This window comes from Sinohyriopsis cumingii, chromosome 19, assembly GCF_028554795.1.
Source record: "Sinohyriopsis cumingii isolate HCF-2022 chromosome 19, ASM2855479v2, whole genome shotgun sequence".
Lineage (NCBI taxonomy): Eukaryota > Metazoa > Mollusca > Bivalvia > Unionida > Unionidae > Sinohyriopsis > Sinohyriopsis cumingii.
Genome location: NC_142979.1, coordinates 7,832,565 through 7,848,063, shown reverse-complemented (window position 1 = coordinate 7,848,063; position 15,499 = coordinate 7,832,565). Strand labels below are relative to the sequence as shown.

Sequence of the window (15,499 nt, the reverse complement as noted above, 5' to 3'; positions counted from 1 at the left end):
TAGTGTATTTTTGGTGTGGTGTTTTGCATCATCATGTCACCTGAAGGTTACTTGGTACCATTGCAATTGAAGCCAAGTGTCCTGCCTGGGGAAACAAAAAGGCAATCAACACCGATACCCAACTGGTGATAATCCAGCATACTAAGCACTAAACAACCCGACTACTCATTTATAGGTTAGCATGTCATTAGTGTTAATACTCTATCACCTAAATATAGCCACAAACTTGATCCAAAAAGTTCCTCCTTTTCTGTTGGTCTTATTTTCAAGGCTGTATCGTATTATAGGCTGCTTGCATATCAATTTTCAGCACATAAATAAAACTTTGTGTAACATTATTAACATTTATTTGCACTTAAATACCTTGTTTTAAATGTATAAAATATGCAACAGATCTAAGATATATACTTGCTTATGAGTTCAAATGTAAACTGCATCGACCCGTATCTGCCCCTCACATAATTCAGATCTAGGTTTATACAATTTGTCGGGAGTAATCAGTATAACTATCCACACCAACTAAGATCTGCCCACACATTATGCAGTGTCAGAGCAGAGTCTAGGGCGTCTGTCATTGGACTGGTGAGTACATATGGTATACAAGCAGAAGATTACGAGATATACCAAATTTGTGTAGGGAGCAAACAATACCAGACAATAGGATGCCTTGTTTACACAAATACATCTATCTGAATTAGGTCACTGATGCATTTAGTATACAGCTGTATTATGTTGGATCAACTGATAAGTGGAATAAATACAGTCACAATGACTTAGCATGGCATGTACAGTTATTACTCATCCTAATGACTTAGTATGGCATGTACAGTCATTATTCATTGTAATGACTTAGTATGGCATGTACAGTCATTATTCATTGTAATGACTTAGTATGGCATGCACAGTTATTATTCATTGTAATGACTTAGTATGGCATGTACAGTTATTATTCATTGTATGGCATGTACAGTCATTATTCATTGTAATGACTTAGTATGGCATGTACAGTTATTATTCACTGTAATGACTTAGCATGGCATGTACAGTCATTATTCAGTGTGATGACTTAGTATGGCATGTACAGTTATTATTCATTGTAATTACTTAGTATGGCATGTACAGTCATTACTCATTATAATGACTTAGTATGGCATGTAGTCATTATTCAGTGTAATGACTTACTATGGCATGTACAGATATTATTCATTGTAATGACTTAGTATGTTGTAATGACTTAGTATGGCATATACAGTTATTATTCACTGTAATGACGTAGTACGTAGTATGGCATGTACAGTTATTATTCACTGTAATGACAGTTATTACTCATCCTAATGACTTAGTATGGCATGTACAGTTATTATTCACTGTAATGACTTAGTATGGCATGTACAGTCATTATTCACTGTAATGACTTAGTATGGCATGTACAGTCATTATTCACTGTAACGACTTAGTGTCGCATGTACAGTCATTATTCATTGTAATGACTTAGTATGGCATGTACAGTTATTATTCATTTTAATGACTTAGTATGGCATGTACAGTTATTATTCATTGTATGGCATGTACAGTCATTATTCATTGTGATGACTTAGTATGGCATGTACAGTCATTATTCACTGTAATGACTTAGTATGGCATGTACAGTTATTATTCACTGTAATGACTTAGTATGTCATGTACAGTTATTATTCACTGTAATGACTTAGTATGGCATGTACAATTACTCATCCTAATGACTTAGTATGGCATGTACAGTCATTATTCATTGTAATGCTCTATACCTCATCATGACCAAAAACAATCAAGTGAAATCAATACAACATGCAATAATAGACTGCATCCATATCATAATTCACACATCTACAGATCATATATTGTTTCTGTACAAGTCTAATTTTCTGGACACCATGACAATCAGGTTAGTCTCCTTTTGGGACAACCTTCCATGGCTTTATTTTTTGGCATGCTTAATTTGTGACAATAGCATACAAAATTTGCTAACAGAACATTACATGCACACACACAAACACACACACACGCATCTATATTTCATAGTACTGTACTATGAACACAAACACAACGTAAGTGGCTTCAAATAGCATTAACTGATGACTTTTAGTGACCTTGAGCAATGCCATCTAGGTTTAAGGAAATTATGTGTTATTCCTTACCCGGTGGAAAGCAATTTATAATGTTTGCAGAAAATAGCGCAGAAAACAAATTATTATATATTTCCTAGTGAGATATTAAAATATGTCTGTGGAAGAAAAATGATACTGCCACAATGGTCATACCACATTTAATGCAACAGTGGAAATATTACTTTTGGCCAGAAATGCTGTTTTTCAAACCAGTATTTCCATACTTAAGCCTATTTAATATTTCTTCTTCTTCTGCTCATTCTCTCCCTCCGCTCACCTCCTCTTTCTCTCCCTAACCTCCCATCCTCTTTCTCTCCCTCCATATCAGAATGTACAGATCTAAAAATGTGTAAACTGTACACCCTCTTGGTCTAGTGTACACTGTACACCCTCTTGGCCTAGTGTATACTGTACACCCTCATGGTCAAGTGTACACTGTACACCCTATTGGTCTAGTGTACACTGTACACCCTATTAGTCTAGTGTACTGTACACCCTCTTGGTATAGTGTACACTGTACACCCTCTTGGCCTAGTGTATACTGTACACACTCATGGTCAAGTGTACACTGTACACCCTATTAGTCTAGTGTACTGTACACCCTCTTGGTCTAGTGTACACTGTACACCCTCATGGTCTAGTGTACACTGTATACCCTCTTGGTCTAGTGTACACTGTACACCCTCTTGGTCTAATGTACACTGTACACCCTCTTGGTCTAGTGTACACTTATGTAGTCAGTATGGTACATATCATAAAATGTCTAAATCACACTCCAAACAGCAAAAGTAGATTTCAAGTATTACAAATTTTGTATAATCAGCTTTCTACATGAATCACAGAAACTGATGGTAACTGAATTTACATGACAGACTCACAATCATTAGAATCTCTTGTTTAAAAATAGTATGATCTGAAGTCAGTCACAACCACTCTGTATTGTTTCTAAATTAGGCCTACCAAACCACAAAAATGTCACTTGAGAAATATTTCCATATATCTAATCTTTATCATTCAGTAACCCATCTTCCTTCTTTGGGATGCTGTGACCATGACCTCTTGACTATTCAAGTCCAATATTTTTTATCTTGCTTTATTCAATATGTTTTATCTTGCTTTATTCAATAATAGCAATCCATTAACAAAATTAGGTCCTAGTATTTTGTTTTTGTACTCCAATCAATTTGTTTATTAACAAATAATATTGTCATAGTGACTTTGACCTTTGGCCTCTTCATCTGAAAATGAAACAGGTGTTTTTGTTTCTGTTCTGCACTGAAGCTATTTTTGTTAAAATGCTTGAAATTCTTAAGGATATTTGTTTCTTTAGAAATAACTTGCATCATGAGATCATCAACATCACTTGTTTCTTAAATGTCTCAGTGCTGTGAATTCTGAGATAGAGACTGGATATTTTTTTTAAAAACTCTGACTCTTGTTTAATATCAAAAATAAAAATGCTGTATACATCTGTAAACACAAATCATCTCAAAAAACAGCAGCACATCTGGTTTGGTTTTGTGGGGTATTATGCCATTTTTCTACACATCTAGCATGACAACCAGTATATTTGGTGGAGGAAGAACCCATAAAAACCAAAAGAACCAAATCCCATGAGAGACAGGAGGGGAGGGAGAGAGAAGGAGCAGAATCATGATTGCCCGCACGTAGAGACGGGGGGGGCACCCTCCATTATTTCACCTCTAAACAGTTTTGACCTACTTTTGTAAAACTTAATAGGTCACCATTCCCCTCCCCGAAAATAATTCTGTGAGTGCCCCTGAGCAGAAGCTACTGGGAACTGTTCTTACATACGCGTATTAGCCGAGTCGAGATTTAAACTCATACAGACAGACAGATGCAAGATCTGCGTGATCTGTAAAAGCAGGCGTCTTCAACACCTCAGCCATCCAAGGCCCTGCAGTATGTATCGAGTAGCCAAAAAATAAACTGTAATTATTTAAATACATTACGGTACAAAAGAAAACAAAAAAGTCATTAGAGCATGAATGTTTGGTCACAATAATCTAATTTTGGCATATATACAGGTTACTCTCCTTGAAGTACATCCACATATCATTTTATCAGTGAAAAAAAAATATTGAGCACATAAATGATGAACACCTGAAATTATGTGTCACACCATCGCAAACCAGATCTGTGCTTATAAAATGTTTATATGCCCACATACCCATACAAATTATTTTACCAATGTTTGAACAATTGCTATAATGGAATAAAAATGTGCCCAGACCATCTGCATAGTCAAGAATGAAAATCAGGTCACAGAGACATAGTTTTGGTGTGGTTAAGTTACTTTCAACATGATGCATCCATATACCAATTTTGACATGGTATTTATTGTTGCTGTTATAGGGTTTAATGCCATTTTTCAGCACAAGATAGGCTATACATGGCGGCCAGTATTAATGGTGGAGGAAGAACCTGGGAAAACCCCGGAAAGAACCACCAACCCACGAGAAGCTACCGGCAAGCTTTCTCACATATCCACATTGGCCAAGCCCGAGACTCGAACCCACGCAGACAGAGGTGAGATGGCAGTGATCCGTGACGGAGGACATGGTATTTAAACAGTTGGACAAAATACTGAGGGTAAAAAATAAGAGATGAGTTTTTAAATTAAAAAAACACTCAATCATAAAAAGTTAGGTCATAGTAACCTAGTTTGGTATTGATCAATTACTCTCCCTCAGATACATCCATATACCAATTTTCATCACTGTTGGTGAAATGGTGTCAAAGATATTAGGGATGAGGAGAGGTGCCAAATAAATAAACAAATGAACGCATACATGTATACAAACATACCAATAAATGTGAAAAGCACTAAACCCCCTCTTAACCTTCATTGGTGTAATGATAATAATTGCAGTAACAGTGATATAACAATATAACAAAGTCAACATGGTTACTCAAATTTTCGGTTTCTGAAAACCTGCGTGATCAGGACAATTATGTCATAATGAAAATAAATTCCCATTATATGACAATGACAAAATTCCCATTATATGACATTGACAAATTTCCCATTATATGACATTGACAAAATTCCCATTATATGACACTGACAAAATTCACATTATATGACACTGACAAAATTCCCATTATATGACACTGACAAAATTCACATAATCATGTCATGCTGACAAAATTTGCATAATTAGATCATACTGACAAAATTCACATGATAATGATGTCATGCTAATAAATTCACATGTGCAACTTTTGACTAATTTGAAATACTCATTCACCTGTAATTTTAGAGGTGAACTGATGACAAAGTACATTTTTCTATACTTTTCCATGTAACTAATCTAAGGTATTCGACCCAGAATGGAATAAGAAAACACATACCAACCTAATTTGTACAAGATTCTGGATCATGTGACACCTCAGCGACATCAATATATCACTTTTTCAAAATGTTTAATACTACAACATTTCACAAACAACCTTAAAATATCGTCAAAATTTCAAGGAATTACTTTTTTCTAAACATGGTAACAATGATTTCAAACATTAAGTATGAAAACCGATACTTGGAAAGCATACCCTCATTATGCATACCCTCATTATAAGGCAGTCCTTTATAATTCTGTACATGTTATAGGGCAGGGATGGTCATGGAGCCTTTTCATTATGTAATAGTAAAACTATATATATGTATATATATAATGTACTTCATTATAAGGCAGTCTCACAATGGTATACTCTAGGAGTCCCATGGGCACTTATAATGAGGGAGTACTGTGTATGTGTCATGTACTTCATTACAAGGTGGTCTCATAAGGCAGTACAGTCTATTGTTCCTATGGACTCTGATACTGAGGAAGTACTAAATGTGTATATGGCAATCTCACTATAATGTTGTATACTCCATGGATCTCACAGTCAGTCAGAATGAGTGGGTACTGTATCATGTACATCAATATGAGGTAGTCTCAAATGTGGTACACTCCATGGGTCCCCCAGACAGTCATCTTGTACTTCATATTAAGGCACTCTCACTATAATGTGGTACACTCTGTGGCTCCCACAGACAGTTATAATGAGGAAGTACTGTATCATGTACATCGTTATAAGGTGGTTTCACTATAAGGTGGTAAACTCTATGGCTTCCATAGTTACGAGTACTGTATCATATACTTCATTATAAGGTGGTCCCACCATAAGGTGATACACGATGGATTCTATTGACAGCATTATAATGAGTGTGTACTGCATCACAAAATGCAAAATACCTAAAATCTACACACTTGACAGCATTTGTCTCGTGTAATCCGTTACCACACAATCTCTATTTATTCTTGGTCCTATCCAGGTCTTTTTCAAGCTACAGATAAACAATGTTTCTTACCTACAGTACCAACTTTAAAAGCAAACTAAAACTTGCAGTCAAGAATAAGTCATGATTATGTTGCAACTGGTACAGTCCCTCTATTATTCCATCTCATTTATCACACCCTTCATCTACTGTCCTTAAATTTAATTCCATAAGTTTAGATTTAGGAAACTATTCGAATTTATTCATGCAGCCACAATATATCAAATACCTGCTTAAGGTACAATCAGCTACATCCAACAATACTTCATGGGGGTAGGGGTGTCTTTAAAAGCACAACAACACATACATGTTACCAAGGCAATGGGAGTAAAGAGCACTGGCCTGGGACACATCACAGCTCAGTCAACCAGGCCTGGCCTGAGTCAGATTCAAACCAACACCCTTCTGTCTGCAAATCCAAAACACTGCCCATGCTTGAAAGTAATGAAGCTCATGATGAAGTCATCTTACATAGCATCATGTAAATTACTGTATGTTCTGGTACATTTTTTTACCTATACTGTACCTATCTTATATTAGTGAATGATTCTATGACTATAAATGTAAAATGTTAAAATTTACAAGGATTCATCAAAAGCACTTTGTCATTAAATAAACACAGTCCTTGTAGATACATATTTGTCACAAGTATTTTAAATTTTTGTTTCCATTTAAAATAGAAACTTTTTACAACAGGAAAGGTCTAAAAATTACAAAACAAATAATTATTGAAAGCCTACCTTCTATTTGAGAATGTAAGCTGTCCCTCAACACATGCAATGTGGATTCAAGTAGGGCAATACTCATACTTAAAACATGCAATGTGGATTCAAGTAAAACACTCCTCACACCAAACACATGCAATGTGGATTCAAGAAAGACACTCCTCATACCAAACACATGCAGTGTGGATTCAAGTAAGACACTCCTCATACTGAACACATGCAAAGTGGATTCAAGTAAGACAATCCTCATACTGAACACATGCCCATGTGGATTCAAGTAAGACACTCCTCATACTGAACACATGCAATGTGGATTCAAGCAGGGCAATCCTCACACTGAAGACTATCAATGTGAATTCAAGTGGGGGATTCCTTATGTTATCAAAATTTCTTGCTCAGAAGAAAAACAGCCTCAATCATTTTAACTTTTATTAACCTCGTCCAACATCATATTTAAACCATACTCTTTTCTAGGTTGCACAAGCCAACTTCGAACAAATTGCACCCCATCCACTCCAAAAATCAACCAAAATGCAAGAAAATTGTATTGTAATATTCGAAAGCCTTACCTTTGTTTACTTAGATATAAATTCCCCCTATATTTAGAACAGCCCGTCCGTTTTGTAAAATTGATGGGGAAATCCCCCAACATTTTAAGTTATCAAATAGAACTTGTTCAACTTTGTTTATTATTTGAATAAATTAAATATTTAATTTATTTAGCACAAACTATATGTCACAACCAAACAACCTCAACGATGCTGTAGTGGTACGGTGGCTTAGAAGTTTCGCAAGCCAAAGGCTGCAGGTTCAAATCCTCCACTGATTAGGCCAGGATGGCGGCTGCTGAGGTGTTCCTCAGGTCAATATACACTCCTCCCATTACCTTATCACTATATAGCCTTTCGTGTGTTTGTATACTGTTGGTAAAACAAAGAAAATGAAGGGAAAAAACACAACGTTAAGTTACTGTAGTTTCATGTCTCCAGTTAAGTACATATACTTTAATAATAATGTAGCGATTTAATAAAAACGTGCATCTCAATTTTTGCACGAGAAACTAACCTTTTCCAGTGATGACTGACGCTGACTGCTTGGAACAGAGACATTCCATAAATCTCCAAGCGCATAACGATCATCTGTTTCAATCGTTTTGCAAACCTCCATGGCCTAACAGAGTGCGATATCACTCGTGGAGCCACAGTATTCGTAATGTGTTTACACAACTTGACTGTCATTCATCAAAGTACATGTATCTTACATTCCTTCCCTGTGAAATATACAACACCCTTCACTCCAGGTAGCAGTTAAACACAAGCTTTGTAAAGTACTTGACACATCTTGAGAAACTGAAACCTCAAATCGCCTGACAAAAATTCAAGGTAACAAGATATGTGGTAATTAGTGCAAATCAAGCATATAAAACATTTAATTTTCTGCCATGGAATAACAACTACAGTCAATGAAGTGTAACATTTTCCAACATTATTTTTTTTTATCAGATAACTGACAGGGTAATAACTGATACAGATTTTAATCTAACTATTCTGAAAAGAAAACAAACTTAGGTTAACTGCAAATAAAACTTTTTGGCTGACTGAAGGATGCTGTCAAATGATTGACAGGACAGTTAAGTATAAACGGATGGATCGTATTGCAATATCCACAGTCTGCTGGCAGTTTTTTTTTAATGGTTTACTGCTAGCTACTACTAAATATATTTATCATTTCGACAACAGTTCTCTGTCTCATTTAATTGCTTAATTTAAATTGCCATTATAATAATTCTAAAACATTACTGTATTCATGTACCTGAAAGGAAAACTGATTGCAGTAGAACAGTACGTTTGTTATATAATGAAGACTTATACTTAAACACGTTTTCCAATCTCTAGCCAATTAAAATGAAAATTTACTATAGCATGTTATCAATTACTGTAAATAAATTTGAATGAAATCGGTAATTGTAAAAAAAAATTATTCCAACTACAAGAAACTGAAAATCGACCGAAATAAGCAATACAAAATTATTTCACCTAATACAATCTGACGTATAAAACATCTCGGCTTAATAGTGTCCATTACCAAATCTGAATCAACAAGTTTATATGCTTTTAATTTAGTGGACGCTCAAAGCACGATCTTATGAACCAGATGATAACTGTTACAAAACACGTACAACTCTTCATGGAACGAAACATCAAAGTAACAAGACGGGAAATACCTTCAATCCAAAGGAGTAAAAATAATTCCAGTATTAAAGGAAAATTTTTAAACAATCACAAAAACACGTCTTCAGAAGATCAAAGAAGAATACTTGTTTGTTTGGTTTTTTTTCATTAGAAAGAATATATATTGCAACAAGATGTATCAAGGCCACGCCGCTTTGTAACGAATTAAATTATATCCCAGCTAACCGTCACAAGAATTCTGTACGTAACAGCGCACTTTCCTCAAGAATCGAAAGAATGACACTGTGTGAACTCCGTGTTGCCTGTTGTGCTTTAAAAGTAATAATCCTTTTGAATATCGCAACGCTCGGCACATCTGCAAAATATCCTGCATTCCAAAACATGTTTTTGTTGCATCCCATGGGCAAAAGTCCTCACGTGAATACAGGTAAACACATAAAACAGACATGCCCATTTAAAAGACTGTCAGGTGACATCCCACCTGTGTCCATTTCATTCCAGTCCAAAGCACTCGTGTCATGAAGCAAGCGGTATGTAATTAATTAATTGCCCAATAAAATATGTATCTCTTAGGTTAGTATACATACAAACACAGTGAAACTGGTCCATAAAGGGTAGCAATGGGACTTTAGGTTAGTATACATACAAACACAGTGAAACTGTTCCACAAAGGGTAGCAATGGGACTTAGGTTAGTATACATACAAACACAGTGAAACTGGTCCATAAAGGGTAACAATGGGACTTAGGTTAGTATACATACAAACACAGTGAAACTGTTCCACAAAGGGTAGCAATGGGACTTAGGTTAGTATACATACAAACACAGTGAAACTGGTCCATAAAGGGTAGCAATGGGACTTAGGTTAGTATACATACAAACACAGTGAAACTGGTCTATAAAGGGCAGCAATGGGACTTTACTTTCTCTAGAACAGGTGTCATTTATATACAGGGGAAATGTGTATCCAAATCAAAGAAACAGTTCCTAAATTTTATTGTTTATCAACAGGTATCCTTTATAAAAATGAAAAACAAACGTTTCCCTTAGGGGTAAAAGATCTAGTCCAAAACGTAAACCTAGTGTCAGAACTTGAGGTCTAATTACTTTTTAAAAATTGCATGGCAACAAAAAGTGTGCATCAAATTCTTTCAGACATGGAAATGTGCATAATGAAACACCCCACCTCTCTCTCTCTGCAGGTCCAAGTAAATATATGTACTCTGTGAAAATGGGTTAAAATCACTCTTACATATAATCAAGTTCTGCCAAATGAATATCAAAGAGTTGGTCACTCAATTACTTAACAACCAATCTATTGAAGCACTCTGGATTGTGAAAAATATGTTGGAAGCCTTAAACGTCCAATGACATTTGTACTTATGAGTATCAATTTTACTGTCCTTTTCTCCATGCATTCCAATATAAGTTGTTGTTGTTGTAGGGTTTAACGCCATTTTTCAGCACATGATAGGCTATACATGGCGGCCAGTATTAATGGTGGAGGAAGAACCCGGGAAATCCCCGGAAAGAACCACCAACCCTCGACAAGCTACTGGCAAGCTTTCTCACATACCCACATTGGCCGAATCCCCAATTTAAGTCGGACTAAACACAAAAATAATCATTCTATGTTCTCAAGAATTAAGCACATGTACTTCAGTGAGCTGTCAATCAAAGATGCTGAAAAACCCATAAACATTTGTCCTTTAATGGCAAGTATTCTTTGTAAAAGACTTAAAATTATCATAAAGTGCTTTGTGAGCATATGTTCTTTTATATAAAGTGTCCATTAGGGCAAGGTTTATTACACTCAGTCAAATAGGACAACTAATACATGCCTTGTTACCACACCCACCCACCCAAGATTTTAAGATGCCATGCACACGGGCTGCATGACTTGAAAAACACAAATTACCTAATCAAAAGATGAATGATCAATCACTAAAAAAATAGTCTCCACAGAAAGAGTATTCTGGTTTGGGCTTATTATAGCAATCAATTGACTGGTTTTATGCATGCTTTATTGAGCTGAATCCTTGCAAGGCTAAAATAAAAACATTTGAATGGTTTTGGTTACCCAACCAACCCAATTTTTCTCCTGCAGAAAATACGTTCGGGGGTGGGGAAGGAGAATTTATAAAAAAAGAAAAACAAAATTGGGAGAAATTTTTTTTGTCTTCAATCTACTAATGTACCAATGACCTGAAGTGATGTTAACAGTCTTCCAATAACATAATTCAAGATGTCCTTGTATGAATTCACTATAATTCGAAATTAATATTTAAGTCCAAGAATATTACTGGAGAGCACTTTGTATTTCCAGTTCATAATAATTTGTATAAATAATTCCACCCAAAATTATATATTGAACACAACATTAAGAATGATTCTGTTAAAGATGTATAAAATGAGTCATTTCTGACCTATGTTGCAATTACCACTTTCTGGAAGTACTCTGTCACGTAATGGAGTTTTCCATTCAAGAAAATTCTAAAGTTGTCAGCAAGATATAATCTGTTACTAAAATTATAATAAATAATGTTGTAAACATCAGTTAGACCTGGTTTATCAGGGGGAAATACCGATGTCTTATACCCAGACCCAAATAAACATGTTTATCTCAACTGATAACAATCATAATATTTTAAGCCACACTCATAGGGGAAAATATTTGTCTTATTTGTTGACCAAAATAAAAGTAACTGGTGAGGCAGACAAGGAAATTAATTTTGGACAAGGGCAAGTCCAAAATACACTTATATGTAACACAAAATCATGGAGGAAAAAAAACCTAACAACAATACAAATTAAATATACATAACATCATATACTCCCTTATAAGTTGAGTCAAACTGAACACACCCAGATCTGCTGTCACAGGATGCACCAGAACATCTAAGTCTGTGCAGTTTTGTAGGAGTAATCATTACAACAAAGAACACAGACCCTGATATGCAAACAAAGAACACAGACCCTGATATGCAAACAAAGAACACAGACCCTGATATGTAAACAAAGAACACAGACCCTGATATGCAAACAAAGAACACAGACCCTGATATGCAAACAAATAACACAGACCCTGAACTGTAGGCACGCTATGCTATGGCAGAACAGGATCTTTGTTGTTTGCACTTTGACTCGCCTTATGAGTATATACGGTAACTGCATATTGTGATTGTTATATATATTTGATTTAATTTATATTTGATTTGATTTAATTGTTTGCTTGTTAGTTTTAAATTTTTTTTTATTCCATTACATGCTATTGTAATGTAACTTTATTTACTGGATTTGATATTTTCCAGAAATTCAGTTTGACCTGGCTATTTTTCATAAACACCTAATAATAGAAACTTTGTATCTAATGCTGACCTGGTTCCTGACCTTGATTCAGAATCAGAAAGAGTTGAAGTAAACAAATGAAAATTATTTTATTAGTGTAAGATTCATAAAGTGAAATCGAGACCATACTGGGAGTATGTGATGTTAGGCATGTAAATAGCTTCTATGTTGTTCTAGAAACATGATCATGTGACCTCATAAGCGAATCTGTTTTTCATCTCAAATTAGTGTATAACTGTTTTCTACAGAGAATTTAGTCAGTCGGTCTTTAAACCATGGACACTTAAAGGTGTTTTGTTGTGATCAGTCTGAGTTGAATTTTTAATTTTTCTTCAAATTATTTGGATTCCAAGAGATTATTTATCCCTGGAAATACTTATGCTCTACATTAATTCTTGGACAAAGACAGTTACAGAAATTTACACAGAATTCAAACACTGGAATATTATTTTCTGTGATTCAACAAAGAACTGTTGACATCAGTACGATGCTGACTACAGTATATGTCATTACCTTCCATTTTGGATTTCATCAGGATTCAAATTCAGTTTCATTAGGACTTCTATTTTTTAATTCTTGGATTATTCTTGGATTATTTTTGGATTTGATCTGTAAAACAGTAAGTTCTTTATCTCATTTTTACCTTGTTTTTCTAGGGAAAAAAATTATTTGTTAAATTTTACAAAGATTTGTTGTCTTCACCCTTACGTTTTTTAAGAGCTTAAATATAACATGTTTCAGAACATTGTTTGAAAAGATTCATAAATGATATCTGATAAATATTTTTCTTTCACCAAGTACTACAAAATACACAGGACTGGCCCAATCCATGACCTTTCCTGACTAATGACCTTGACCTTTGATTACTGCATGATAAGGTGTGGACTTGGGTAAAGTAATAATAATTGTCAAGGTTAAAAAAATGACAGCATAGGTCACTGCCTTATGTTATCTCTTGTCAGGGTATGACTGTTAATATAGTCCAGATCTATGAAAGGCTTAAAGATTCCTTAAAATAACTTCATTGGTTCAAAAGTTGTACTACTGGGATATTAATGGGAAATGGTATAGCCAATAATCAACCAACTAAACAATTAAAAGATGGAGGTGACCGATTTTTGTTTTTCTTTGATGTAACTTGGACCTGCAAGGCAGGGGGACAAGTTATGGTATGTTACTCGCCTTAAAGTCATAATATACATTCAAAGATTCATTAAAAGATCTTCAGACAACAATAAAAGTCAGAGAATTATATTTTCCATTACCAGGGACATCCCTATGCTTTGTTACACATTATCTATTCATGAGGCTTACCAGAAAAATAGCTTTTTTTCTGGTTTCCCAACAGACCCTATTTTTCACTTTCCATTAAAGTTTCCAATCTTAAAAAGAAAAGAAAATCCTACAAGAGTCTCTTGAAGAAAGTGACACTCTACTGGCCAAAAGAATCTCCAAGAATCCAAGATAAGACCATTTCCTCTTTGAACTGCTTAGCACTGAAACCATCCTTTCATATTCTTAAGTACCAACAAGAATTTTAAACTGGCCACTGTGGAGACCATTTTCATTTTTGACCAACCAGTGGTCACTGTTAGTCCCTTGATGCAAAATCAATGTCAATATAGCCATCCATTCAAAAGAAGTGGTGACAAGATTTTCAAGATGGTCATTTTGGGAACCATACTGGATGTTGATACAACATTATAAGAAGTCTTTGTTAAAAAGCCATGTAGATACAACTCAAGAATGAAATATTTTTACCCGCTACAACCATTTAAATTTAATGAATTCTAAGTTCATTAAATGCAAATGCCACTTTCCTTTTAGAACAAGTAAAAAAACAACTTTAAAACATGGCTGCCAAGGTGGCCATTTAGAATGTCAGCATTGTCATTTAGGACTGCTATGATGGAGGTCAATTTAGGACGATGCAAACAAAAGAAATCCTCATTCTGAAAACCCATGTAAAAATTTTAGGAGAATTGACTGACAGCCACAATATAGCATGTTAGATCCGAACTAGACATTGTAAGATGCCTTTCAGTGCTGATTTGACCATCCATTCAGGACCAACTAGACATTATAAGATGCCTTTCAGTGTTGATTTGACCATCCATTCAGGACCAACTAGACATTATAAGATGCCTTTCAGTGAAAACCCCCATGTTGATTTGACCATCCATTCAGGACCAACTAGACATTATAAGACATCTTTCAGTGGTGATTTGACCATCCATTCAGGACCAACTAGACATTATAAGACATCTTTCAGTGGTGATTTGACCATCCATTCAGGACCAACTAGACATTATAAGACATCTTTCAGTGAAAACCCCCATGTTGATTTGACCATCCATTTTGGACCAACTAGACATTATAAGACATCTTTCAGTGTTGATCTGACCATCCATTCTGGACCAACTAGACATTATAAGACATCTTTCAGTGAAAACCCCCATGTTGATTTGACCATCCATTCTGGACCAACTAGACATTATAAGACATCTTTCAGTGGTGATTTGACCATCCATTCAGGACCAACATAGGCATTATAAGACATCTTTCAGTGATGATTTGACCACCCATTCAGGACCAACTACACATTATAAGACATCTTTCAGTGTTGATTTGACCATCCATTCAAGACCAACTAGACATTATAAGACATCTTTCAGTGAAAACCCCCATGTTGATTTGACCATCCATTCTGGACCAACTAGACATTATAAGACATCTTTCAGT

At 35.1% G+C, this 15,499-nt stretch overlaps 1 protein-coding gene across 10 annotated transcripts in view; it reads right to left on the bottom strand.

The window, feature by feature from the left end:
* Positions 1–15,499, bottom strand: part of LOC149775107 (RIMS-binding protein 2-like) — a 381,635-nt gene that overhangs the window by 284,107 nt on the left and 82,029 nt on the right. Inside the window, exon 1 of one of the 10 annotated variants that reach the window (XM_089943983.1) lies at positions 8,283–8,440. The exons of the other annotated variants lie outside the window; for them this stretch is intronic. Coding sequence (XP_089800109.1) covers positions 8,283–8,384 — 102 coding nt within the window. The 5' untranslated portion in view covers positions 8,385–8,440. Of the gene's footprint in view, positions 1–8,282; positions 8,441–15,499 lie in introns of those variants that run through there. 10 annotated transcript variants of the gene reach the window in all.